The sequence below is a fragment of the Delphinapterus leucas genome, chromosome 1 (genome assembly GCF_059928025.1).
Source record: "Delphinapterus leucas isolate spDelLeu-1000000601 "Yukka" chromosome 1, BTC_Dleu_Yukka2, whole genome shotgun sequence".
Classification (NCBI taxonomy): Eukaryota; Metazoa; Chordata; class Mammalia; order Artiodactyla; family Monodontidae; genus Delphinapterus; species Delphinapterus leucas.
In genome coordinates this window covers 181,530,323-181,555,451 of record NC_143129.1, presented here as the reverse complement: position 1 = coordinate 181,555,451, position 25,129 = coordinate 181,530,323, and the positions used below count along the sequence as shown (strand labels likewise).

The 25,129-nt window shown below is 55.0% G+C and overlaps 1 protein-coding gene across 1 annotated transcript in view; it reads left to right on the top strand.

Moving 5' to 3' along the window:
* The first annotated feature begins 9,409 nt into the window (after window positions 1-9,409).
* C1H1orf167 (chromosome 1 C1orf167 homolog) overlaps window positions 9,410-25,129 on the top strand; it is a 16,966-nt gene continuing 1,246 nt past the window's right edge. Inside the window, 21 exon segments of the mRNA XM_089916419.1 lie at window positions 9,410-9,920; window positions 9,923-10,598; window positions 10,811-10,855; window positions 11,270-11,477; window positions 12,676-12,812; window positions 15,742-15,773; window positions 15,776-15,841; window positions 16,126-16,140; window positions 16,300-16,400; window positions 16,402-16,487; window positions 18,620-18,684; window positions 18,687-18,794; window positions 19,300-19,328; window positions 19,330-19,487; window positions 21,122-21,296; window positions 21,416-21,455; window positions 21,458-21,571; window positions 24,007-24,122; window positions 24,297-24,447; window positions 24,450-24,517; window positions 24,825-24,923. Of these exon segments, the coding sequence (XP_089772545.1) occupies window positions 9,446-9,920; window positions 9,923-10,598; window positions 10,811-10,855; window positions 11,270-11,477; window positions 12,676-12,812; window positions 15,742-15,773; window positions 15,776-15,841; window positions 16,126-16,140; window positions 16,300-16,400; window positions 16,402-16,487; window positions 18,620-18,684; window positions 18,687-18,794; window positions 19,300-19,328; window positions 19,330-19,487; window positions 21,122-21,296; window positions 21,416-21,455; window positions 21,458-21,571; window positions 24,007-24,122; window positions 24,297-24,447; window positions 24,450-24,517; window positions 24,825-24,923 (2,964 nt within the window). The 5' untranslated portion in view covers window positions 9,410-9,445.

Genomic DNA, 25,129 nt, shown 5'->3' with positions numbered 1-25,129 from the left:
GTTCCTGGCATGTGGGAGGCTTGCAGCGCATATACTCCTGCATCTGGATCCTGAGTGTGTCAGATTTCTCAAGGAAGGAAGAGGCGGGGTGGGGGGGTACAGATAGGAGAGGCTGTGTCAAACAGAGGGAGAGTATATTCAGAGACCCCAGTTCCTTATAGCCCCAGACCCCCAAGTTGAGCGGATCTTTGGGGAGAGGGCAGAGGAAGGCCCCTGTCTGAGGTGGAGCTCCCCAGGAGCAGACCCTGAAAGGAAGCGTGTGATGTGTTGCAAAACAGGGGAGCTGGGCTTTCTTGGTCGTCTGCCAAAGCTACTCCAGGGTTGGGGGACAGTGACTTAAACTTTCAGGCTGCTCTGGCTCCCTGCCCATGCGGGCAAGGTGGCCCCAGGAAGCCAAGGGCCGTCCTGCAAGGAGAGGCCATCAGAGGCACATGGGAACAGTGAGGGCCACTAGGGTGGCTGCCCCTTTCCACACAGCAGGTCTCATAAGGGAGAGTGTCTAACATTCATTCAACAAGCAGTCAAGAGCTGATGGGAGCTGGGCCGTGTTCTAGATGCTGGGGATACCCCAGTGAGGGGAAAAAGCCCCTAGTACCTGGGAGATTCCATTTTGCTTGGGAGGTTTTGGACAGGGCACAGCTCGGAGGAAGGCCTGAGCGGGCGTGTGCCTGCCCAGTCTGTTTGGGGGCACGGTCAGGAGGCCAGAGTGGCTGCAGCCGAGGATGGGAAGAAGGAATGAGGTCAGGGAGGCAGCAGGGGCAGATGGGTCAGAAGGTCATTTCAAGGACTTTGGTTGAGTGTGAGATGGGAGCCACTGGAGGGCTTTGGGCAGAGTCGGATGTGGTCTGACTTAACATTCTAAAAGGACAGTGTTGGATGGAGAGGTGGAGGTGGTGACGAGTGGTCAGGTCAGGCAGAGCACCGGGCACCAGTTATCAATCCAGGGGAGTCCTCCAGGCACTTCTGCCCACGGCAGCTTGGTATTGGAGGCGTCAAGGAAAACATCAGACACTCAAGCACTGACGGACGGCGCTGGACTCACGCTGAGAAGAGACAGCAAGATCGGCTTCAGTAGTGGCGTCGGTCTTCCAGGGACCAGCGGGTCCCTCCCGGCAGCTGACAGGCAGTTTGCTTGTGCTCGGCCCTCTCATGGCGCAGTGGAAGGACCCCATCCCCTCCCCGAAGAGGACAGATAGAGCAGTGGGGCTGGCCGGGTGCCATATGACACACAGGCTTAAGCAGAACAAAAGAGCACACACTGGGCCTGAAACAGGGAAAAATGCTCCCACACCAGGCGCCGAGCTCGGCAAGGCTGTGTGGGCTTGTTGTCTCTTGGTGAGGAAGTGTCCCAGGCCAAGCAGGGTGGAAAGGCCATGTGACGGAGATGACCTCTCCCAACGTGGCAGCTCTCGGATCTGTTTTGAAGGCAGAGCAGCAGGCTTCACTCATGGACTGGATGTAGGAGAAAAAGAGGAGATCAAGATTGCAAGGTTTGGGGCTCAAGCAACTGGAGGCTGGAGCTGCCACTCACCAAGAGGAGACAGGGAGGTCAGGTTTGGGGCAGTGACGCCTGTGGCCCCGTTTGCCTGGCAGAGCAATAAAGCTATTCTTTTCTACTTCGCCCAAAACTGTCTCCGAGATATGACTTGGCCCCGGTGCACAGAGGCTGAGTTTTCAGCATGGGCAAGGCCAGGAACTCAAGTCTCCAGTGGGCCGCACTTGAGGTAACAGGGCTTTCCAGCCAGACATTCTCATTACCGTGTTCTTTTTATTTATTTATTTATTTTTTTGACCACACCGTGTGGCTTGCGGGATCTTAGTTCCCCAACCAGGGATCCAACCAGGGCCCACAGCAGTGAACGCGCCGAGTCGTAACCACGGGATCGCCAGGGAACTCCCCCACGTTCTCTTTAAAAGGCCAGTTTCTAAAGGGATTTGGAAAGAGTCCATATTTTAGTCTATAGGGTTTTCTCACATTCTAGAAACTGTCAACCACAGGAAGCAAATTCCTCTTGTCTCTGGTCTCCTGCTGGCCAGGGCTAAAGTCACTTATCTTGTCTGCAAATCTTGTATCTCTTGTCTTCACAAAACTGAGCCTTCCAGATGAAGGAGCCAGAGGAGTTGCCCCGGGAAGGTCAGTGTCTTTTCCCCTTGGCCAAAACTGGACCAGAGCGGGGGCCCGCCAGGCACGTCCTCAGAGTCTCCAAATCAGCCTGGAAATTCCAACTCTCCAAACCAGCTCTGGAGCCAGCGAGCCTTGGATTTAATCCTAAATGCAGCCTCTGACTGGCGGTGTGAGTGACTGGATGGTCTCTTAACTTCACTGAGCCTCAGTTAGGTAAAATAAATGGTCCATCTCATTGCCTGTGTTAATTATTCAGAGGGAGGGATGGCCAATGTAGGGAGGAAAAAGTTTTTCTCAACCCTCCTAAGGTCCCCGCTGGGTCTGAAAATTAAACGGACAGTTTTTTATTTTTTGGTTTTTTTTTTTTGGCTACACTTTCGGGATCTTAGTTCCCTGACCCACGCTCTTGGCAGTGAAAGTGCAGAGTCCTAACCACTGGACCGCCAGGGAAGTCCCTAAACTGACAGAGATTAACAGGAGAAAAGCATACAAAGCTTTTGAATTTTTATGTATACAAGAGAATGGAGACTCAAAGAAGTGACCAGAGCAGGAAGCTTTTAGACAAAGAAAAACAAGAAATTTGTGAAGAGTTGACAAGACAGAGGTGTTTGGGCTTGGGGCTGTAAATGGTAAAGAAGTAACTAGGAAGATAAGGGTTTAACAAGGTCTGTTTTTACAGATTTTTTGGCCAGAAATTCCCTGTCTCTGGTGATAAGAATGTCTTCTTTTCTCCTGATACAGGGGGTGTTCCTTGCACATGGGAATTTTATGACCTGTTTCAGGGAAGAAGGGCAGGGCGATGGGGGAAGGTCAGAGGGACCTTCCTGCTTCTGCAGCTTTCTCAAAAACTCCTTCAGGGACTTCCCTGGTGGCGCAATGGTTTAGAATCCGCCTGCCGATGCAGGGGACACAGGTTCGAGCCCTGGTCGGGGAAGATCCCACATGCCGCGGAGCAGCAAAGCCCGTGCGCCACAAGTACTGAGCCTGCGCTCTAGAGCCCGTGCTCCGCAACAAGAGAAGCCACCGCAGCGAGAAGCCCACACACCGCAACGAAGAGTAGCCCCCGCTCGCCGCAACTAGAGAAAGCACGTGTGCAGCCGTGAAGACCCACGTCAGCCAAAAATAAATAAATTAATTAATAGTTTTTTAAAAACTTCAGCTTGAAGTATTCAGTATGCCAAGGTGCCATATTTGGGGGTAGCATGTCTGACCATTTATCTATTTGTTTATTATTAATTCTATAACATTTATTGAATGCATTCTACGAGTTTTCAAAAGATTGAAAAATTTGTCAGGAGACAGAGGTCAACAGATTGTTATAAAACATTATATCAGAGATCTAAATTCAGAATCACAGATTTGAACTTGAAGGGAGCTTAGAGCTCCCCAGCCCAGCGACTTGCAAAGTCTGTTTTATTTCAAACACTTTGTTCAAAAGACATCTTAGGAGCTTCCCTGGTGGTGCAGTGGTTGAGAGTCCGCCTGCCGATGCAGGTGACACGGGTTCGTGCCCCGGTCCGGGAGGATCCCACATGCCGCGGAGCGGCTGGGCCCGTGAGCTATGGCCGCTGAGCCTGCGCGTCCGGAGCCTGTGCTCCGCAACGGGAGAGGCCACAACAGTGAGAGGCCCGCGTACCGCAAAAAACAATACCCGAAAAACTTCCAGCCACATTGTGCTTTAAGAGACACACCTAAAATATACAGACACAGGAAGGCTGAAAGTAAATCAATGAAAAAGTTAAGCCAGGCAAATAAGGACTGAAATAGAGCTGGTATAGCTAAATTAATATCAGGTCGACTTGACTCTAAGGCAAAAAGTATTACTAGACATAAAAGAGGACTTAAGAGGAAGTAATAATCATCCCCTCCTTCAAGAACTGCTTTAGAGTTTAAAGGCTCTTTGGCATTTATTTATTAAACGTCTGATTCTCCCATCACACCCATGAGATAGTACAGTAGGTGTCACCACTCCCCTTTTACAGCGGAGGAGCCTGTGGCTCAGAGAATTTAGGGACTTGCCTGAGGTCACAGGGCAAGGGAACTGATCTTGATCACAGGTCTTCTGACTCCAGGCCCAGTGCTCTCCCTGTTTAGAAGAGAGAAAACGTAAAGTAAAGAGCACAGCAGGTCTGGGTGGGGAACAGCATGGGCAAAGAGGTTTGGCAGGTAGAAAATGCCCGGAGAAAAGTATGATTGCACCAAGGACACAGCGCGGAGGGGAGTGGGTAGGGCAGAGTCCAGCCCGTTTCGGAGGGAGCCGAAGGCAGGCAGAGTTCTGTCTTGCACGTGGAGAAGTTTGCACGAGGCCCACCTGCCTTGCCTCCGGGCACACCTCGTGCGGCCAGAACCCGAGGACCGCGAGCCTCACCCACCCCATGGCCACCCGCATCCCCGAGCGCGCACGCGCACAGACTCCCGCCGCCAAGTTCTCAGCTCGCGTGGAGGCGCAGGGGGCACCCTCCATGCGGCAGCCCCGCACTGGGCAGGCGCGATCTTTAATGTCTCCGCCCCCGCTCCTCTGCCTCCACCTGCCTGGATCGTTAGCCGTCCCGCCTGAGATCCCCTCCAGGGTCAAATTCGACTGGGTGAAGGTGGACCAGAGGAAGATAGAGGCGCGGAAGGGCAGGTCCAGGAGGGCAGAAAACTGAGTCCTGGTGGGAAGAGAAGAGAGACTCATCACCTTAACTGGACGAGGATGAGGGTGGAGTGGCGGGGGGCAGACGGGGTGGGGGTTGAAGAGCAGATAGACGGGCCGATGAGCCCAGGCATGGGATGAAGGGAATTAGGGGTAGGAAGGGATACTGCGGATTGAGCTGTCTCAAGTCTCCTTTGGAAAGAGGTGGGGTTCGGGGCGGTCCTGGTTAGGAGCATGCGCTGCGGAGCTCCCGGGGTAGCCCTCTGCCACTGCTAACCGGCTTAAGGCCTTGGGCTGGGCAGGTAGTCTCTTTAAGCTCATCTCTAAAACGAGCAGCCTGCTTCTTAGGGCTGCGGTGCAGGTTAAATGACAGGACACATCCTAAAGGCTGCATGATGCTTAGCCCGACCCAGCCACTCCTTAAGCACCATGTATAAGCCCCTACTGTGTGCCACATACTATTTATTCTATGTGCTGTGAATACAGCAGGGAAAAAAAGAGACAGTGGCTCATAGTTCACTGCAGAGAGAACAGCAAACACTAATTTCTGCCGCCTGTCAGGTGGTGATAAGTCATGGAGAAAAATCATGCAGGGTAAAAAGAGGCAGGAGTGCTGAGGGTGGGTGTGGGCAGAGTGGTCAGGGAAGGGCTCCCTGTGAAGTCTGAGCAGGATTGGAAGGAATGAGGGAGAGAGGGAGAGAGGGTTCTGGGCGGAGGGGACAGCAAGTGCAAAGGCCCTGAGGCGGGAACATGCACAGCATTTTGGAAGAACGGTGAGGAAGCTAGTGTGTTCAGAGCAGAGAGAGCAAGGGGAGGGAGTAGAGGGGGAGGGTGGGTTAGGTAAGGGTGGGGAGCAGATAGCATGGAGCAGGGGTCAGCCAACTTTCTTAAAGGCCAGAGGGTAAATGTGTGCAGCCATAGACAAGCATAACCAAAGAGATGAGACTGTGTTCTGACGTCACTTTGTACATAATAATAAGGTCCCCGAGAGAGGGCTTCGAAGCCTTGGTTGAGGATTGAGTGGGTTGGGGAGTCTTTGGGGGTGTTTGAGGTGAGTCAGGACACACCCTGATCTCAGTGTTCACAGGGCCACTCTGCCCTCTGTTGGGAGGAGGCTGTCGGATGTGGGGACAGGGCAGAAGAGGGGAGACCAGTTAGGAGGCAAGAGGAGGGGGTGGCTTGACCCAGGGAGGTAAGGATGAGGTGGTGACCTGGGGCAGATTCTGGGTGTCTGGAAGGTGGAACAGATGGGATTATCTGACGGACTGCACGTGATGGGAGGGAGGGAGGAGTCAGGATGTCCAGAAGAGTGGGATGGGAGTCTTCGTGAGAACCATCTGAAGCTGAGGTCACCTGGGGTGCGAGCATCAGGGAAGTGGGGGTCCCAGGGATGAGCGCGGAGAACAGGAACCAGCAGAAGAGGCTGGAAAGAGCGGGCAGGCAGGAGGGAGGGAGGGATACTGAGAGGTGGCAGCCTGGAGGCAGGGGCTCCGAGGACGCTGAGCGATCACTGTCCTGCCGCCTTTGCTGCCCCAAGAAAACTGAGGGCTGGGACTTCCCCAGCGGTCCAGTGGTCAGGACCCTGCGTTTTCACTGCCGAGAGCCCAGGTTCGATCCCTGGCCAGGGAACTAAGATCCTGCAACAAGCCGAAGGCTGAGAACTAGCCAGAGGCTTGGCACTGCGGAGATCACCTGGAGGAAAAGCGCTTTGGGGTGAGGGGAGCCCAACTGCACTGAGGTCAGCAGAGCTGGAGGTGGGGGAGGAATTGGGATTTGGGGGTGATGAGAAGGGGAGAAATGGCCTGAGTCCTTCCTGGAAGCTCAAGAGAGGAGTGGGGTTTTTTTTGGTGTTTTGCTTATTTTTATTTATTTATTTATTTATTATTTATTTTTGGTTGCGTTGGGTCTTCGTTGCTGTGCTTTCTCTAGTTGCGGCGAGCGGGGGCCACTCTTCACCGCGGTGCGCGGTCTCATTGCGGTGGCCTCTCTTGTTGCGGAGCACGGGCTCTAGGTGCAGGGGCTTTAGTAGTTGTGGTGCGTGGGCTCAGTAGCCGTGGCTCATGGGCTCCAGAGCGCAGGCTCAGTAGTTGTGGTGCACGGGCTTAGTTGCTCCGCGGCACGTGGGATCTTCCCGGACCAGGGCTCGAACCTGTGTCCCCTGCATTGGCAGGCGGGTTCCCAACCACTGCGCCACCAGGGAAGCCCTCGCTTTTTGTTTTTAAAGATGGAAAAAAATAACCGCTTGTTGAAGTGCTGATGGGAATGAATCCGTCAGGCAAGGGGAAGTGTTGACGATGGGGAAGTGACTTTGGGAGCAGGGACAGGGCCTGGACACATCATAGCCTGTGTCCCACCCCCCCCCCACCCCGCTCTGTGCCCCGGTGGGCGTGGGGGGCTGAGTCAGCTGTGGGGATCGAGGGTTCTTTTCCTGATTCACAGAATGGGACCTCGGAGGCCGGTGGTGGCCCTGGGTGCTGGCCTTGGGCAGGGGCGATGGGATGGCCCCCAGGGCACAGAGGAGGGTCAGGCTGGGGGTGGGACCGCACAGGATGGGGGAGGGGGCGGGAGAGGCTGTGGACATGAAGCTGGTGAGCGGGGACACTTGTGGCTGTTGATTTCTGACGGCCCTCTTTGGTGGGTGATACAGGAACAAGGTCTGCTGCAGGGGGTGAGAGGAGAAGAGGCGACAGAGGCTTGAGGATAGCAGAGAAAGTGTGAAATAGCTTCTAAGAGGGTGGGGAGGAGGGGACTAGAGTCTGATTCTCCAGCAGCCTTGGGGGTCGCTTGAGGTTGAAGGTGGTAATTTCGGAGCGAGGCCACCACGTGCAGTTGTAGGGTTTCCTTTAGTCACTTTAACCTATGTTGTGATTTTGCTGCGTGAGTGGCAGAGAGGGAGCCAGGGGGTGTGCAAAGGGGATGGTTATAATGCCGGATGGTTAAACTGCAGGAGGCGGGAGAGAGACATCACGGTGGGTCCGGTGGGTCAGAGGACGAAGGGTGGTAGGGGCAGAGGGTCGGGTCTCATGGAAGGAAGGATGGGGCACCAGAGGGAGGGAGCTGGAAAGATGGGTGTGGGCTCTGAAACTGAAATTATGGGGGGGGGTGCAGTTTCTGAGGATGACAAAGTCTGGGGGGACCCTGGGAGCAGGTGACTGAGGTTGGGTGAAGGACAGGATGGTGGGAGGTTAGAAGGTCAAGGACTCGCAGACCAGGAGTTGGAGCGATTGCCCACGTGCAGGGTGGAACCACCCAGAAGTTAGGCGTGTGCTACAGAAAGTGACAGTGATCTGGGAGCTGAAATCGTCAAGGAATAAATGACGAGGACTCCTTCCTGGCCTGCCCGGAACCTCGAACCAGAGCATTCTAGAGAGGAGAGAGGGAGAATTGTCGGGAAGGGGCGACTGGAAGCAAAGAGGGCCCCCCCTCCTGCCTAGAGGTCTGAGAGAAAGAGCCCTTCCCTGACAGGGCTGCTCGGGAAGCAGGGTCCACAGGGATCTGTCATCAGTGTTAGGAGTGGGTGCCGGAAGACACGAGAAAATTACAAGGGAAAGGGGTGGTACAGGGGTTGGGGAGAGGAGACCCCAAGGGGCCCTGAACAGGACAGCCGGGGCTGGACCTCAGGGCAACCAGGGATGCTGGGGAAGCGTGGGAGTGGGGACCAGGGCTGGGCGTGGCTGGGTAGGAGGCGGGCACCCTATCCTCACCCCTCAGAGTCCCCCTAATCAAACAGGACCGGCTGCGGTGTGGACCAAGGTCACTGCCACCCTGGCTTTGCCCCGGAGCCCATGGAGCTGAGACCTGACACCAGCCACAAGGAGAATGTGCCCCCCAGGCCGGCCACGCCCCTGGGGCCCCTCACAGGTTGGTCTTCTGGCAGCGCTGGTGGGCTGGGAACCTCCCTGCTCAGGTTCCTGGGGCTTCCAGAAGGCCACAGAGCTGGTGCAGCCAAGAGTGGGAGTAGCCCAAAAACAAATTCAGATTCCTATTTAATTGCCGGTTTCTCTGTGTTCTAGCTGTGTGACCGTGGGGCAAGGTGCTTACCTTCTCTGACCCTTAGTTCCTATCTACAAACTTTCATGGCCCACACTACCTGCCAGGCCCTCCCAGGCATCTCACCCGCCCCCAAGAGGCCTTGTTTCCCAGCTGCAGAATGGCCTGGGGGCTGGGGAGACCGGCAGGGAGGGAGCGCCACCACCTTGGGGCCAGAGCAGCCCACGTTTAGCTGTTTGATATGCTGAGTCTTGCTTTCACCCTAGCTGCGGACACCCCAGCACCTCTTTGCTCAAGCTGGACACCAGGGAGCCATCAGCGACACTTCTCTTTCCTTCACCCTCTTCTAGGCCTTCTCAGCAGACCTGATCTGTCTCCTTCCCTCCACCCTCCTGCTGCCCCCATGCCAGCCCCATCGTCTCTCGCCTGGGACCCCTCAGCAGCCTCCCAGCTATCTCCCTGCTTCCCTCTGCCCTCCTCCCTGCCCCTGCCCTGTCCCTGCTCTGAGTCCCTGCACTGTCACCAGGTCGCTGCTCTGGCTCAAGACCCCCCGGGTGCATCCATTGGTCCACCTGGGATGACAGAGCTGACGCAGACCTCTGGAGCCTGGGCTCCCTCCCATGTGGCGCCCTGTCCCTCCCCAGCACTGACCACCAAGTTCTCCCCCAGGATATAACTGTCCTCTTTTTAGAGCAATGGAGACTCCAGAAGAGCCTGGCCAGTACACATGGCCGGTGGGTGCCCGTGGGCCAGGCCGAGAGCAGGGGACTGCCACCACACCATCCCCGGGAGCAGCGCTGTGCCAGGAGCCCTGCCGAGTCCAGAGCAACCTGACCAGCCCCAGCCTGGGCCTCGCCCTGAGGGACACGCCCGGCAGCTGCAACTTGCAGCCCCTGGCCGGGAGGCCCCAAGGAAGACCCCAGGCATTTGCCATCCAGCAGAGCGACCTGAGCGTCAGGGAGACCAGCGTGGCTGAGTGGGGACGTCGCCTCTGGTAGCACAGCATGCCCGGGGGAAGCCCTCTACCCCGAGGGCCACTGGCTTCCCCAGCCTCCCGCCTGAGGTGGTCCCGGCTGCTGTCCACCAATACCCCCTGCCCAGACATTGGGCCCGCTGCAGGCCTGGGCCCTCTCGAAGGGCACACATGGCCGGACCCCAGATCCCAGTGTGGCTTGTGGGGGAACCCCTCATCCTGGGGGACCTGGCTGCCCCTGCCCAGAGCCGGACTCGGGCTCCGTCCCAAGTTGCCATTCACCAGCTGCTGGCTTCTGTGCAACGCCTGGAGCGTGAGGCAGTCCGTCTCAGGTGCCAGGCACCCTGGGAACCCCCAGGCCCTGTGCAGCAGGAGTCCTGGACTGGAGCTGGCCAGATACTCCCTGCTCACCCCCAGCCCAGCCAGCCTGTGCTTGCTTCCTGGGATGAGAGGAGGAAACATTCCCAAGGTTTCAGGGAAACTGCAGGTTTCCCGGAAGCACCAGGGGTCCAGGATGGTCTCTCAGACTCTCAGGCAAGCAGCAAGCCTGCATCACTGGAGACTACCTTGGAGATGCTTCCCGGGGTTGCCCTTGACCCTGAGCAAGGGGTCCTTCCTGGCCACCCTGTAAGACGAGGAGAGAAGTGCTCCACAGGGACTACATACGGCAGGGGACAGAGGGAGGACCCCCTGCTCCCTCAAGGGGCAGGCAGCAGGGAGGCCAGACTCTGCTCTTCAGCCTCGTCCAGTTCAGCCCAGGGCATCCTCCCTGGGCAGGAAGGAGGGGACAGGACCCCGCAGGAGCAGGTCGGCAGGGAAAAAGAGAGGCCGGCTTCTGGTCTGCCAGACACGGCCCCCATGAGGAGTGCCCTGCAGGTAGAGGCCAGAGGGGTCTGGGATGGGAACTGGGGGACTCAGGGTTGGGGGAGGAGGGCTGCCTCCCAGGAATTCTCGCTCCAACCTGGGTGTCACTCCTCTGTCACCCTCCCTCAGAAAGGGAGGCTGTGGGCAGGCAGGCTTAGCAGGGGGTGTCCAGTCCTGCTTGCTTCTTGGCCTGAGTGCTGTGTCGTGTCCCTTTGTTTTCCAGGAACACAGCCAGAAACACTGTGAGCCTGGAGTCTGAGATAGGCCGGTGAGGTCATGGGCTGGGGGTGGGAGCCGGGGCCATGCTCCTGGGACGCCTCCTCTCCCATTTGCCTGCAGACTCGGGCCTGATGGAGATAAGGCCCGGATGGCAGATCCTTGCAGAATTTCAGGGGGAGGGAAGGCCCCAAGGACAGGAACGCGGGGGCTGCCGCTCCCGGGAATCCTAAACCTGTGAGGCTGTCCTGCATTCATTCCCCTGCCCCCAGGAGCTCTCTTGTCTGGGATTTCCAAGGCTAGCCCTCCATAGAGGGAAGTTCTCCCGGGGTCCAGCCAGCTCTCCTGCCGCAGCGTGGAGCATCACCCTCCATGCTGGAAAGGCGACGCGGGTGCTGCTGAGCCACCAGCTCTCCCTGGGACTGGGGACTGGGCCCATCCCCTGGTCAGCCTGGTCTGTCCCCAGCCGGCAGTGGCTGTCCAGATGTTTCAGAGCGTGTCGGCACTGGGCGCAGAGGAGGCGGGCAATGGCAGCGGCCATGACGCTGGGCTGCTGGCAGCTGTTGCGCAGGGGCCTACGGGCGCCGCGGTGGACACTGTGGCTCCGGCCGGCCCAGCTGGAGGCGGTGTGGGGACGACAGACGCAGGCCCTGCTGGCGCGGACCTTCCAAAAGGTTAGGGGCCTCCAGGTTGGACCGTGGGGAGGTGATGAAGTGCCCGTGTGTCTGGGGAGGAGGCTCTCCTGGGGCGCAGGTTGTTCCTCCTGAGTGTTGACAGTAGGGTGGAGGCAGTGTCAGCCCAGACATGACCGAGCTCTGCCTGAATTCAAATCCTGTCTCCGCCACTTTTCTTTTCCCCACATTTTCTCACTGTGTGAGCTTGGGCAAGTTACTTAACCTCTCTGTGCCTTCGTCTCTTTAGCTTTAAAATGGGATCATAGGGACTCCTCTGGTGGCGCAGTGGTTGGGAGTCCGCCTGCCAATGCAGGGGACACGGGTTCGAACCCTGTTCCGGGAGGATCCCACATGCCGTGGAGCAGCTGGGCCCGTGCGCCACAGCTACTGAACCTGCGCTCTAGAACCTGCGAGCCACAAGTACTGAATAAGCGTGCTACAACTACTAAAGCCCGTGCACCTAGAGCCCGGCTCCACAACAAGAGAAACCAAGGCAATGAGAAGCCCGCGCACCGCGATGAAGAGTAGCCCCCGCTGGCAGCAACTAGAGAGAAAGCCTGCGTGCAGTAACGAAGACCCAACGCAGCCAAAAATAAATAAATAAATAAGTTGATTAAAAAAAAAAAATGGGATCATAATAGTACATACCTCTCAGGGTTGTTGTGAGGTTAAATTAATAAACATAAGGGACTCAGAACCCTGCCTAGCACATAGCAAGCACTCTACAGTTTCAGTGGTTGCTACTTTTTGTTTGTTTTGCTTTTTGTTTCTGTTTGGTTTCACTGTGTGTCATGCGGGATCCTAGTTGCCCAACCAGGGATCGAACCCATGCCCCCTGCAGTGGAAGTGCAGAGTCTTAACCACTGGACCGCCAGGGAAGTCCCGGTTGTTATTTTTAACTAGTGGTTTGCCAGCCAGGACTAGGAGGGAACTTCTATGTTCTTCCCTCCTTGGGAAAAGTGCTTTAGGAGGGCCCAGCTCTAGGTTTTGTCTCCCAAGGAAAACCCTGCCTCTTGGGCTCTATCTCTCCATTCATTCATTCATTTCCAAAGAGGCAGGGGAGTCTAATGGTATGGTTAAAACCACAAGGTCTGACTCGTGTCCCCACCCTTCCTGGTGCCTGCCCGCCCCCCCTTGCTGCTCAGGGTACACTTGAGGCTACAGCCAACGTCCCTCTTCCTCTTCTCTCTTGTCCCAGTGGAGAAACTTGATTCAGCAGCAGAAAAAAGGGTGGCTTCACATCCAGGCTGGGCCAGGACCCCCATCCTCCGGGGGAGGCCAGGACCGAGACCCCTCAGGAAGGAAGCCGGTGGTGGACACCGCCTGGAGAAGCAGGTGGTCTGGGACACCCCAGGTCAGTCAGTGTGACCTGGGCAGTGCCAGTGCCTTCCCTCCCTCCTCGTCCCCCGTTTCCCCTCCCCCACAAGAGAATGAGGATAAAACCAGCACATGTGGACCAAGATTTGTGCAAAAGGATGTCCATCACGGCGTTATTTACACTTCGTGAAAGCTTCGAAATAGTCTAATACCCAACAGTGAGAGAGAAAATTGTAGTTTAACCATGTGATAAACATTTAGCAACAGTTCAATATGATGCTTATTGAGATGTTTTAAATTCCTCTCCACTCTTTTTTTCTTTATTTTTTGTTTCGGTAGCTTTACTGGTGGTCTTTCTAATCATAACAGTAATGCATGTTTGATTTGAAAAAACATTCGAGATAGATGGAAGTATTTCAATCAATTTGAAAGTTTCACCTCCCTCCTTATGTATATTATTCCCCTTCTTGGAAGTAGGTTTATGGGTATTTGCATAGAATTTTTAATGAGAAGGAAAAGGGTTATGGCAATGTTCAATGAAAAACAAAAAGAGAATACAAAAATAGTACCTAAAATATTTTTTCCTATGAACGTAAAACGGTGCATAGAAAAGAAAACCAGAAGCAAAAATACTAAAATGTTGCATAACAGTGTGAATTACTTAATATCACTGAACTGCTCACTTAAAAATGGTTAAGATGGGGACTTGCCTGGTGGCGCAGTGGCTGGGAGTCTGCCTGCCAATGCAGGGGACACGAGTTCAAGCCCTGGTCCAGGAGGATCCCACATGCTGCGGAGCAACTAAGCCCATGCGCCACAACTACTGAGCCCGAGTGCCACAACTGCTGAAGCCCAAGTGCCCCTCAGCAAGAGAAGCCACTGCAACGAGAAGCCCGCGCACCTCAGCAAAGAGTAGCCCCTGCTCACTGCAACTAGAGAAAGCCCGTGCGCAGCAACCAAGACCCAACACAGCCAAAAATAAATAAATTAATTAATTTAAAAATGGGTTAGAATGGGTATCCTCAGAAAATCTACAAACAACAAATGCTGGAGAGGGTGTGGAGAAAAGGGAACCCTCTTGCACTGTTGGTGGGAATGTAAATTGATACAGCCACTATGGAGAACAGTATGGAGGTTCCTTAAAAATCTAAAAATACAACTACCATATAACCCAGCAATCCCACTACTGGGCATATACCCGGAGAAAACCGTAATTCAGAAAGAGTCATGTGAGGCTTCCATGGTGGTGCAGTGGTTAAGAATCCACCTGCCAATGAAAGGGACATGGGTTCGATCCCTGGTCTGGGAAGATCCCACATGTCGCAGAGCAACTAAGCCCGTGTGCCACAACTACTGAGCCTGTGCTCCAGAGCCCGTGAGCCACAACTCCTGAAGCCCAGGCACCTAGAGCCCATGCTCCACAACAAGAGAAGCCACCGCAATGAGAAGCCCGCACACTGCAACAGAGTAGCCCCCGCTCGCTGCAACCAGAGAAAGCCCGCGCGCACCAACAAAGACCCAACACAGCCAAAAATAAATTAAAAAAAAAAAAAAAGAGTCATGTACCACAATGTTCATTGCAGCACTATTTACAATAGCCAGGACATGGAAGCAACCTAAATGTCCATTAACAGATGAATGGATAAAGAAGATGTGGCACATATATACAACGGAATATTGCTCAGCCACAAAAAGGAACAAAACTGAGTTATTCGTAATGAGGTGGATGGATTTAGAGTGTGTCATACAGAGTGAAGTAAGTCAGAAAGAGAAAAACAAATACCGTCTGCTAACGCATATATGTGGAATCTAGAAAAATGGTACTGATGGACCTAGTCACAGGGCAGAAATAAAGACTATATGTAGAGAACGGACTTGACACAGTGGGGGAAGGGGAGGCTGAGACGTAGTGAGAGCGTGGCACTGCCATATACACACTACCAAATGTAGAACAGAGAGCTGGTGGGAAGCAGCCGCATAGCACAGGGAGAGCAGCTTGATGCTTTGTGATGACCTGGAGGGGTGGGATAGGGAGGGCGGGAGGGAGGCTCAAGAGGGAGGGGAGGGCTTCCCTGGTGGCGCAGTGGTTGAGAGTCTGCCTGCCGATGCGGGGGACACGGGTTCATGCCCCGGTCCGGGAGAATCCCACATGCCGCGGAGCCACTGGGCCCGTGAGCCATGGCCGCTGAGCCTGTGCTTCCAGAGCCTGTGCTCCGCAACGTGAGAGGTCACAGCAGTGAGAGGCCCGCGAAAGGCAAAAAAAAAAAAAAAAAAAAAGAAAAAAGAGGGAGGGGATATGGGGATATATGTATACATATAACTGATTGACTTTGTTGTACAACAGAAACTAACACAGCATTGTAAAGCAATTATACCCCAATAAAGATGTATAAAAAAATCCAAAAAGTAAAAAAAGAAAGTCACAATAATCATATCAGTATTCCTTAAAAAAAATGGTTAACATGGTAAATTTTATATTACGTGTATTTTACCACTATTAAAAATACAAATAAATAAATAAATGTCATCTCCCATCCCCCCCCCCAAAAAAAATGCTAAAATGGTGGTCACCTCTGGAGTGGTGAGATTAAAGGTGGTTATTTTCTTTTCCTCAATTTTCCATTCCAGTGATGTATTGTTTTTGTTCCTATTTCTAAATGAAACAAATGTATTTAAAATAATTATTTAAGTAATATTTATTGTAATGCATGTGTGTTGTAAAAAACCCTAATAGTTTTTTCGAGAATTCAGCAAAAGCAGAACCCTCCCCCCAAATCACTTACATAATCAGGAGTAGAACGTACTGTCTGGAACAGAACAGGGGGTGGCTCAGTGCACCTTTGCTCCTGCAGGCAGATGGCACTGCAGGACTGGGGTGGATGGGTTGGGACCAGGTGCCCTCCCTCTGCCTGGGCATCAGTTTCTCTCTGGGCAATTTTACTCTCAGTCCAAGGAGTCGGAGGGAGGAGGCGGGAGCCCAGCGATTCCATTGTGTTCTGGGCCAAGGCCAGAAGGAGGAGACAGGGGAGTCCAGATCCTGCAGGCTGGTAAGTTGTGGGGCGCTGGGAAACGGGGGAGACGGAGCCAGGCCGGGCAGGGGGTCCTCAGTGAGTGAATGAGTGTTTATCAAGTATCTACTCTGGCAACTTCCCAGACAAGATCTCATTTGATTCTCTCGTGGTGACCTCAGCAAGGCATTGTGCCCATTTTACTGATGGGGAACTGAGGCACAGAGACATGAAGTGACCAACTCAAAGACACAGAGTATGAGAGGCGCGCATCCTGCATTTGTGTGCCATGGACACTGGTACAGGCCGGACAGAAGCTTGAGTGTTAGAATTGGCAAGTACTTAGACATGACTCACTCGTGGGGAAACTGAGGCCCAGAGATGGAGAGGGACTGGCCAGAGGCCACACGACCTGGGGTCCCAGGAGTCAGTGGTCCCTCCTGGCCCTGACTTCCCCTCCCTTCACTCTCTCTTCCCCCTCTCTTCGTTCCCTGTAGTCTTCCTCCTGTGGTGCCATCAGAAGGAATGGGCCAGGCAGGAGAAGGGGGTCCAGGGAGAGGCCTCCGGGGCCGTGCTGAGGGCTCAGAGGATGGAGAGGCCCCCCCCAGGCCTGGTGCTCTCCTGCTGCAGATGCAGCCTGGGTGTCCCCACTGGACACCCAGTGCCAGAGGGCCTGGCTCTGCAAGTAGGGGGAAGTGGGAATGCGGACCGCCTCCCCTGAGGCAGAGGGTGAGATGCAGCTGGGAGATGCACTTTAAGTCAATTCTTGACTCCTAGTGTTGAAATGATGAAAATAAGAAATGAATACATGTGCCATTTGCTGAGATGCTAAGACCTGGCAGACACCACCCAGGGGCTGGGATTTAGTTATAAGCAAAGCTTAATGCCCGCTGTCACTGGCCCTCATGGAACCCATGGCCCAGTGTGGGGACAGGCAGGAAATTAACAATCACAAAGGGGGTGTGTGTGTGAATACCACCAAAGTTAAGTGCTGTGAAGGGAAGAAACACAGATCTACATGAAGTTGTTTTTTTCCTTGTTAACTATTTTATTATGGGACTCTTAATCTTACATAAAAGTAGGGAAAATAGGATAATCAACCTCAGTGCACCCATCATCCAGTTTCACGAAAATCACCTCCTGAGAAAATTTGTTTAATCTGTACCCTGGCTACTTCCCCCACTACATAATTTTGAGGCAAATCCCATGCATCCTACCATTTCATCTGTAAATATTTCTGTAGCATCTCTAAAACATAAAGTGTCTTTTAAACAACAGAACCACCATGCCAGGATCACACCTAAAAAATGAATAATTCCTTAATACCGACAAATACCTGGTCAGCATTCAAATTTCCAATTGTTTTATAAGCAAATATGTTGTTATAGTTTTTTGGGTTTTTTTGGTTTTGGTATTTATTTATTTATTTTGTCTGCGCTGGGTCTTAGTTGCGGCACGCAGGATCTTTGTTGTGGCATGCAGACTCTTAGTTGCGGCATGCACACGGGATCTAGTTCCCCAACCAGGGATCGAACCCAGGCCCCCTGCATTGGGAGCACGGAGTATTACCCACTGGACCACCAGGGAAGTCCCTGTTGTTATAGTTTGTTTGTATTGGGATCTAAATAAGGCCCACATGCTGTCATTGGTTGAGGGGTCCTTAAGCTCTTTTTAATCTAGGGACTCCCCTCTGTTGTTTTTGTTTGTTTCTTTGTTTCCTTGCAAGTTATCTGTTGAAGAAACCAGGCTGCTTGTCAGGTAGAGTTTCCTACTGTCTGCATTTTGCTGATTGCATTCCCCCGATAGAGTTTTCTTTTTCATAAATTTATTTATTTATTTATTGTCTGCGTTGGGTCTTCGTTGCTGCGCGCGGGCTTTCCCTAGCTGCAGCGAGTGAGGGCTACTCCTTGTTGCGGTGCATGGGCTTCTCATTGCAGTGGCTTCTCTTTGTTGCGGAGCGCAGGCTCTAGGCGCGCGGGCTTCAGTAGTTGTGGCACAAGGACTCAGTAGTTGCAGCTCGCAGGCTTAGTTGCTCCGCGGCATGTGGGATCTTCCCGGACCAGGGATTGAACCCGTGTTCCCTGCATTGGTAGGCGGATTCTTAACTACTGCACCACCAGGGAAGTCCCTGATAGAGTTTTCTATGAGAACTTTTGACAAAGGGAGCTGACCTCGACCAGGGTTCAGCAGAGATAGGAAGGGTGCATGGCTGACTGGTGGAGGGACAGCAGACAGGAGTGCCAGGCAGAGGGAACGGAACAGCATGTGCAAAGACCTCTGACAGGGAGAGGAACATGGAAAATGCAAAGAACGGCAGTCCAGTCGGAGCCCTGTTAGTATGGGGTTGGGGGCTGGGGTGCTTTGAGATGAAGTTGGAAAGGTGTGTAATGGTGGGTGGGGGACAGACCATGCAGACAGTGCCTTGTTGTCAGTGGGGAGGAGTCGAAATTTGATCATCAGAGCAAGGGGACTGCTGCTGGCGTGTTTTAGCAAGAGAGTAAGATAATTTGATTTGAGATTTGAAAAATATCACTCTGGTTACTGTGTAGGCACTGACTGGAAGGGCGGGGGCAACAGTGGATGCAGGAGGGCAGGTAGGAGGCTGCTGAGGCCATCCGGGCACCCAGAAGTGACGGTGTGGCCTGAGCAGATGGCATGCTGCACCATCCCACAGCAGCCCCATTTTACAGACAAGAAAGCTGAGGCTCAGAGAGGTGAGTGGCTTGCCCAAGGCCTCAGTGGTGTGTCTGGCACATGGCAGGAGGCTGTAGCTGCAGTCATTACAATGAGCACCGGCACTTTCTCTTGGCTCTCCAGGTGCTTTGGGGCCTGGCAGCGGTTCGCGCAAAGAGGGACCCGGTACCGGGACCACATGGCCAACCGCGGGCAGGGACCCTGAGGGTGTGCCTGCAGCAGTGGGTGCAGACGAAGCAGCTCCAGGCCTCAGATGGGGCGAAGGTGACCCAGCTGTCCCTTTGTTGGCGGGAGGCAGGTGAGCGAGTGGCGGGCCAAGGGGCTCCCTCTCTCTCCCACCCCAGCAAATAGCATCACTTAAGCTCCTTCTGCAGTCGCCCAGTTGATTTATGGATGCTCGTGGTGGGAGGTGATGGGATCGGGAGTTTTCTCGGGGATGCAGCCTGGCAGGCCTGGGAGGGTCCGGAGGGGTCCCTGGAGCAGCAGGCTTTGGTGGGCCCCATCCTGACCTCCATCATGAGCTCCTCTAGGCGAGAGACCTGTTCAATCTTCCACCTGGAAGAGATGTAGCCCCTGCTGCTGGGAAGCTTCTGGTCTTAGGGGGATGTACAACTCCTGCCCCCGACCGACCAAAACGTGACAGAGGAAGATGGGATCTTCCAGGTGCCCCGGTGGGGAGGGTTTGGGGGTGGTGGGAGGGGGCAGTAGCCACAAGGGGAGAGGTCCTAAGGGGCCTGAGGCAGCGTCCACCAATGGCTTTGAGCAGAGGGTGGTCACTGATTCATCTCTTGTCTGCTTCTCAGGGAACATGGCCCTCCTCAGCTCAGCCCCTGGGGGGGGCCACAGCCCATGGCCTGGGGGTGGTGGCCCAGGCCCAGGCGCTGCCCCGGGAGCAAGGCCGGGGCTCTCTGCAGGAAGCCGGCCGGAAGCTGGCCCTCCACCGGGCGCTGCTGCTCTGGAGGACGCAGCTCTCCCAGCGCCAGCGGGCGGAGCAGGTGTCTGTGAGTTTGTGACCTGGGGTTGGGCCTGGAGGACATGGGGTGGGAAGGTGAGCAGTCCTCAGCACTGGATGGAGTGTCCCATAGGGAATGGGCCACATCCTACTCCTCTCTGTGGCCCCAGCATGGGGCCTGGCACCCTGTGGTGCCCAGCAGGCATGGGGCCGGGGGTGGTAGCCTAGGGACGCTGAGTCAGTGATTGACCAGAGAGCTGTGGGGGACAGGGAGTGGTCAGGGGCACAGACACGGAGTCCTGCCAAGGTGGCTGGAACCTGATGGGGAGGTTGGTTTAATGCTCGTCTCCCTCCCCAGAATCTGGACCCACCTCTCACCCATCTCCTGGCTAAGTGGGAGCCCCCTGGTGGCGGGAACCGTGTCTGTCTCCTTGCCACTGTCTCCCAGCGTCTTGCAGATGCCCAGGCTGCGGAAGGCACAGAACAAATACCGTAAATGAATCAGTGAAGGAGCCACTTTTTCCCCTGCCCCCATTTGCCTTATTACACAGCTGGAGAAACTGAGGCTCAGAGGGGTCAAGCAGCTTGCTCTAAATCATACTGAGTCAGGAGCGAGAAGGTCCCTATAGTGAGACCTTCTTGTGATGCTTTTATACAAGATGGGATGCTGGGACTCAGAGCCCAGGCTGATGGTTATGGGTGAGAGAGCCAGTAGAGGTCAGGAGGGGCCAGCTTCACTGACGGAATGTCAGCAGGAATGTAAGCCAGCAGCTGCAGGGTTAAGAATTCTGTCCTTAAAAGCTATGCACCTAGCAGAGGAGCTCCCACACTGCGATCTATTGAAAGTCAGCCCTCGACACAAGGGGTTGTAAAGAAACAAACAAACAAACAACCCAAAATAACAAACAAAAAAGAACAAAACAAGAAAAAAATAAAAACAAACCAAAAAAAGCTATACACCTGGCATCCATCAGCCCCACACCCACTTGGTCCACTTGGACCCTCAGTCTCTTTTAATGCGTCCCTGGAACTCTAAAGAAACTCAGTTCACCATGATCCTTCAGAATGTAGCCCTCCCTCCCCCAGTCTATCCTCTGGCCTTTGGGTACCGGGTCACAGTCCATATCTCCCTGCAACATATCTGAGGCTGCCCTGTAGCCTGAGATGAGTGCTTGGATCCCAGGTCTGCTGCTGTTTGGAGTTTGGGGAAATGACCTTCCCCCAGGCCTCAGTTTCCCTACATTTATAACCGAGTGGAGGCAGAAATACTGGTGTGGGCTCTTGAGTCCTGGGTCCCTGGGCCTGGGCTCGGCTCTACTCCCCATCAACTGTGTGGCCCCCACGCACCCAGGTAGTGTGGCGAGGATCAACCAGGTGATCAGGGCAAGTAGAGCTGTGGTCTCGGCCTCAGCTGCTCACGGGGGGTCACCCTGGGGGCTTTGGAAAAGTTGGGAAGCCCAAGCCGCACCCAGACCATTACATCAGAATCTCCGGGGCTGGAACCCCAGTGAGCATCGGTATTTCTTAGAGCCCCCAGTGGTCCTAGTGCGCGGCCCGTGTGGGAGGTGGGGTTGCCCAGCTCTGGCCCAGCGTTTGGCTCACGGTGGCACCCTTCCAGCACCCCCAGCCAGGGGTGACGGGGGGCCCCAGCACTCACTTGCCCCCTCCAGTAGCTCCTTCTTCGAGGGCGTGCAGCAGCGGGCGCTGCGTCACAGCCTGAGGGGTTGGCGCCTGAGGGCATGGGATCCAGGCAGCGCCAGGACCACCTTGGCCCCAGCGGTTCTGGGCGGCGTCCTGGGAGGGGAGGCCCTGCCAGGCCGCAGGACACCCCACAGCTCCCTGGAGCAGGTGAGGGGGAGAGGGTGGGGAGGACTGGGAAGGGGAGGGGAGGGGAAGGGGAGGGGAGGGGAGGGGGGACGGGGGTGGCAGCGCCCGGGGCACCCAGGACTCCACACCTCCTTCCCCAGGCTTCCCGGGCCCCCGCCCTCCTGGAGGCGTTCCGGGTGAGCTTATGTGGGCAGCTGGGCGGCGGCAGCAGGGGCAGCACCTTCTGCTCTGGCAGGCGCAGGCCCAGCAGTCCCAGGGCGCGGCAAGGCAGCACCAGCACACCCTTCAGAGGCGGTAGGGACCCCTCCCCAGGACGGGTGAGCCATGCTGCCCACCACCCTTGGATTTACTGTTTCCCATCAATCCTGGCCACCAGGGATTAAGCTGGGCTTATTTAAACTCACTTCCCAGAGCCCTCAGGCTTTAGCTTAGAATGTAATTTTAACTCCAGCAGCCCCAGGAGAAAGGGGTCCACAAGGAACAGTAATAATAGCTCCCAGTTAGGGGATGCTTCCCACGTGCTAAGCACTTTATGTGCTTTGTCACGTTTCATCCCCAGAACACAATGTGACATATCCCCATTTTACAGAAGGGAAAGCTGAGGCCCAGAGTGGTCAAGTGACCAGCCTACCCAGGTCTATCTGACTTAGAGCCTGAGATCACATCCACTCTGATCCCCGGCCACTCAGAACAAAGAGCCCCTGAGACGAAGGCCTCTGTCCCCAGCTCCGGGGAACCCCTAGGGGCCACTGGCCTCAGAGTCAGCTTGATTCAGCCCCGATGGTGAGGGTGGTTGCATGCTTTTCCAGGACCCCAGCGGCCTTGTGGACACCACCCCTATGGCTTCTCAACAGCCTCCTGGCCGGGCAGCCAGCCAATTACAGGTCCATCAGCACTTACTGAGCACCCACTGAGTGCCAGCCCAGTGCTGGTCTGCTACAAAGAAGCACCCTGGGTCGCATCTGTTAGGGAGACAGACACCTAAACTCATTATAAGTCATGGTACAGTCTAGGATCAAAAGAGGTAATTGGGGTCAGTAGCAATTTTTTGTCATTCTTTTTTTTTTATTAGAAAATGAAACATGCTCATTATAGAAAACCCAGAAAATATAAATGAAATATAAATGAAAAAATATTCTTTCATGACTCTCTCTACCCAAAGGTAAGTGCCAGACCAGAAGCATTAGTTCTGATACCTGCAAAGGGTGACAAAGAGCTGGGTGGCCTAGCACGAGGGAAGAGGCCACAAGGAAACCCGGGCACAAAGAGTGACGCTGCATGGCAGTCTAGGGACGTGTCATTGCGGGACACATAGCCCCAGAGTTACTGGCAGGCCGCAGAGTGTTCCTCAAGATGAACTGGTATCATCAAAAATCCTGTTTCAGGATGCCACAAAATATGTCATAGACTCTAGAAAAGTTTCTAAGAAAAAAAGATTGAAGTGGTTTGTTTTCAATGGAATTGAAACGGACTGGCTTTGGTTATTTGCAGAATCCACATATTTACCTATGTGGGGCTATGGCGACAGCAGATTCTGGGGTCTCAGGGTATTTTATTTCTAGGTCTGTGTTTCAGGAGAATTTTATTTTCAGAGTATGTTTATAAACACTTCCATTTCATTTCTGTCAGCAAAGGCAGGCAGGGATCCCGTTTACTGATGGAGAAACTGAGACTTGTAGAAACAAAGTAAATGTCAGGAATGGTAAATGGTAACTAGGGGGCTGAATTCCAGGCCCCCCTCTTTCTACCGCACGCACACGCTCGCCCAGGCAGCCCTCACCTAACGACAGGGGCGGGTTTTATGCCACCTCATGGTGGCACAGACTCCCTTAGAGAGCCCCTGGTGTCCATATAGTGCAGTCGCTGGGGGCTCGGGCCCTGGAGTCAGACCACTCCGTAGAGGTGAGGCCTCAGACAAGTAATTTGACTTTATGAGGCTGAGTGGGGAGAGTAATGCCCACCTCACAGGGTGTACCTGGCACAGGTAAGCTCTGATTGGTAGCCATTTTTGGTCCACTCACCTTCCTGAGTCTCGAGCCATGTGGGAGTATGGGGAAAGAGGCAGTGGCGTGTACTGATGGCCATACTACTCTCGGGCCTTTCCTGTCTCCTCTGGGAGCCTCAGGGCTCGCGGGAGAATCCGTCCCACTTGTGTGCACACAAATAGGAGGCCCTGTTACTGGTCGGGAAAGGAGTCCTGCCAGGTCACTTGGGCCCCTAGATGTCCAAGCCCATTGGTTCAGGGTTTCCTCTTTGTTCCCTCAGGCCCGCAGCTGCAGGCCACAGGCCACAGGGCCTGGCCTGCCCAGCCCAACCAAGCACCACAGCCCCAGTGGACAGAGGAAGCAGAGAGAAACGTCCCGGACTCCCTCGGGGAATAAACAATGTCTGAAGTGCAGGGATGAGACCGTCACCAGCCCTCACGGGCCTGGAAATCAGCTTTGAACTCTTGGCGAATCTGTCTTATGTATTTACTGTTTTTCCCCACCCATCTCCTCTTCTGGAATATTTCACAATTTTGAGAAAACAATTACAATTTCTCCTGGCCCACCCTTTGGGGTCACAGCCCAAGCCTTTGCAGGAGACTTGGGCAGAGGTGGTGGCAGCAGGGACACAGGCTCAACACCATTTCTCGTTAACTCTCTTCCTAGGGCTCAGCTTCCAGAAGTACCAGGGGGAGAGCTTACTCCCCTGAATGATGTGTTAACCTCTTCTGACGCCCCTTTGCCAGGTGACAGAGAGCCTCCCCTCGGCCCTGCCTCCCAGCTCCAGCTGCTGGGGCGAGGGCCAGCGCCCTACGGGGCCAGAGGGGACCCAGCTCTGAGACCAAAGACCTCGAGGGCAAAGGCGAGGCCGAGCAAAGGTGTCTGGGGTGGGAGCAGAGTGTGTGCGTGGAGAGGGAGGGCTGAGAGCAGGGGTGGAGAGGGAGGGCTGAGGGTGTGGGCTGGGCTGAGTGGCTTGCCTGACCTGGGCCCTCTCTGGCCGGTGCTCATCCCGCAGGATTCTGCGGACCAGGCCTAGGCCCGTGGCTCTGCCCTCTTTCCTGGCCATGAAGGGGTCGTGATGCCCTTTGCTGTCAGGACACACACCAGGGCCTCTCCCCTCAGGAGGAGGTACCTGCAGCGCTGGCGCCTTGAGGCACTGCTTCGCCGGCTCCGGGGTTCCCTGCAGGCCAGGCCCAGGCAGCTGCATGGCAGCGCTGGGTAGATGCTCAGGGGACGGAGTAGCTGACGCCGACACTGGCGAGTGGGGTGGCCCCTCCCCACCCTCATGCTGACCTCCCATCACATCCCATTCCCAGCCCTAACCCCTGGAAACGCAGTCTCTGAAAGTAAGTTCAGGCCTTTGGACCTACCAAGCCTGAAACCTTGGGAACAGGTGCAGGAATCTGCATTGTTAACACACCTCAGATGACACCTCCTCGTCACATCCCCTTCCTCCTGGTGCCGCAGAGTTGCAGGCAGGGAGAGACAGCAGAGGGGCTGGGGGCTGCCGGGCCGGGGACAGTGGTGGGCCCAGCTCAAGGCCTCCTCGTGACTGTCCCCATAGCTCAGGCAGTGGCACCTGAGGCGGGCCTGGCGACGGTGGGCCCTGCGGCTGCAGGTGTCTCAGCGATTACAGCAACAAGACGGCTGGGTCCATTCCCAGGTACTGGGGGAGGGGGGGTGCCCCGCCCCCCAGCAGGCCCTTCCTAGCCGTGCCACGCCTGCATTCCTGAGCTGTGGCCCTCCCTGCTTGCTGGCCCCAGAACCCCTTCTTTTTCGGGGGAGGGGTCAGTTCAGTTAGAGCAGCCTGGATTCCAGAGCCCTTAATCCAGCTGGCGACCGCGTGCTGAGCACAGTCGTGGCAGTCAC